General features: G+C 47.6%; 1 protein-coding gene across 2 annotated transcripts in view; it reads left to right on the forward strand.

The window, feature by feature from the left end:
* Positions 1-246: 246 nt before the first annotated feature.
* The window catches only part of LOC143031143 (uncharacterized), a 39,929-nt gene continuing 37,953 nt past the window's right edge, over positions 247-2,222 (forward strand). For both annotated transcript variants that reach the window (XM_076194637.1, XM_076194636.1), the window contains exon 1: positions 247-1,352. In XM_076194637.1, the coding sequence (XP_076050752.1) occupies positions 868-1,352 (485 nt within the window). In that variant the 5' untranslated portion in view covers positions 247-867. The remainder of the gene's footprint in view (positions 1,353-2,222) is intronic.

A 2,222-nucleotide genomic window follows, 5' to 3' on the forward strand; every position in this document is an offset into this window, starting at 1 on the left:
TCTCTCTCTCTCTCTCTCTCTCTCTCTCTCTCTTTCTCTATCTCTCTCCGAAGAACCAAACACATTAACTTAATGAGAACGAGATTAATTTTTGTACACAGGAAATTTATGTCCCGCGAGGCCACGCCCCCGGGCCAATCAGGAGCGCGGTGGGCGGAGCCTACCAGGGCAGCCGCGCGGCGATTGGCTGGTGGGCGTGGCCCGGGAGCCGGGAGGGGGAGGGCACGTGGAAGGAGAGTCAGACTTTGTCTGAGTGCACTGGTGGATGTAGTTGGTTCCACGTCGTTGAGGAATACAAAGACGCCATAGTTCGTGATCCCGAAGTTGTAGACAGTTGACAAGGAACGCGAAACAGCTGAGTTTGAGGGAACTGTGCACATACACACACACACACACACGGAGTGGAAAAGGAAATATATATATATATATATACGGGAAAATAAGGAAGAAAAAAATTATGAAGAAAGTTGGCTACCACATCTAATCCACGAAGGATTTTTTTTCTAAATTGTCTTCAATCTCCTCCTCCCCCTCCTCCTCCTCCTCCTCCTCCCCTCCTCCCCCGTCCCAAAAATCCTGACAGACAGACATTGCCAAAAAGAGAAGAGAAAGAAAGAAAGAAAAAAAAAGTGATTTGATGATTTGTTATCGTCATCGTCACCATCTCCAGTGACGTCATCGTCTCCCAAGTGACGTCATCATCCCCAAGTGACGTCATCATTCCCAAGTGACGTCATCATCCCCCAAAACAACGTCACCATCCCCAAAGAGACGTAATCATCCCCAAGTGACGTCATCATCCCAAAGTGACGTCATCATACGTGACGTCATCTCCTGTGACGTCATCGTCACCAGCTTCCGGTTGCCATGGAAACGGTGAAGGAAGAGAGAGTATCTCCGCTCCTAGGAGATGCCGGCTATGGGCCAGATGGTTCTTTGGCCGTTACAGCCGTTACAGCCGTTACAACCGTTAACGGTAACGGAAGGATAGCAATGAACAGACCCAATACTACCACCACTGCCCCTACCACCTCCTCTTCCTCTTCCTCTTCCTCTTCCTCCTCCCCATCCTCCACACCCACCTCCTCCTCCTCCTCCTCTTGTACAACCACAACCACCTCTACCCCTCCTCCTCCTCCTCCTCCTCCTCCTCCCCCTCCTCCTCCAACCAGCTCTCACCATTTGCTCCACCAACCAGGAACTCTCCACCTGCACCATCAAGCCGTTCACCATCATTTCCACCCAACCGGGCATCATCCGCAAGATGGGACGGTTTTCACCGCGGAAATCAGCGACGCGGTTTCAAAGATTCTCGAAGACTATGACTGGAGCACGATTCCCATGGCCAGCAGGTGGGTGTGTCTACATATGTCCGTACACACATGTACACATAAACGTACATGTACGCATGTACACGCGAGTACTCATACATATACACACATATGCGTAAACATATGTACATATGCACCTAAACTCACACACACACACACACATACATGTATACCTGCATACACACCTAAAATATGTACACACACGTATACATACACCTTAACATACGTACACACGTGTACACATACAAATACACATACACAGCTACACACAAACACGTACACATGTGCACACACACACACAAGCACACATACGCGTACACAAATGTATACATAGAACTGCATGAAGCATGGGCTCTTATCCAAAAGAGTAATACCTGTCGATAACGTGACCAGCACGTGAACCAACCCCATTTGTGTAAAACAAACACACATACACACGCACACGTGTGTGCGTGTGTGTATGTGTGTGTGTGTGTGTGTGTGTGTGTGTGTGTGTGTGTGTGTGTGTGTGTGTGTGTGTGTGTGTGTGTGTGTGTGTGTGTGTGTGTGTGTTTACCTAGTTGTATTATACGGGAAGGGGAGCTATGCTCGTAGTGACCCGTCTTTGTATCTCGCAACATCTAGTTTGTTCTTAAACTCTTGTATGGTGTTTGCACACACTATTGTTTCGTCCAATTTGTTCCAGACATCCACCACTGTGTGTGGAAAACTATTTATTTTTTATTAGAACTCTTCTATAACTCTCCCTTTGGGATTTCCCTTTCATGTCCTCTTGTGTTTCTTTTATTCCACTTCTCTGTCAAGGACTTCCATGCCTCCTCTTTCTCTTCTTTGTTCCAGGGTTGGTACTTCCAGTTGAGACAATCTTTGCTCGTATGTCAATTTCGAAAG

This window comes from Oratosquilla oratoria, chromosome 12 (assembly GCF_046742065.1).
Source record: "Oratosquilla oratoria isolate Oo_2021 chromosome 12, ASM4674206v1, whole genome shotgun sequence".
Lineage (NCBI taxonomy): Eukaryota > Metazoa > Arthropoda > Malacostraca > Stomatopoda > Squillidae > Oratosquilla > Oratosquilla oratoria.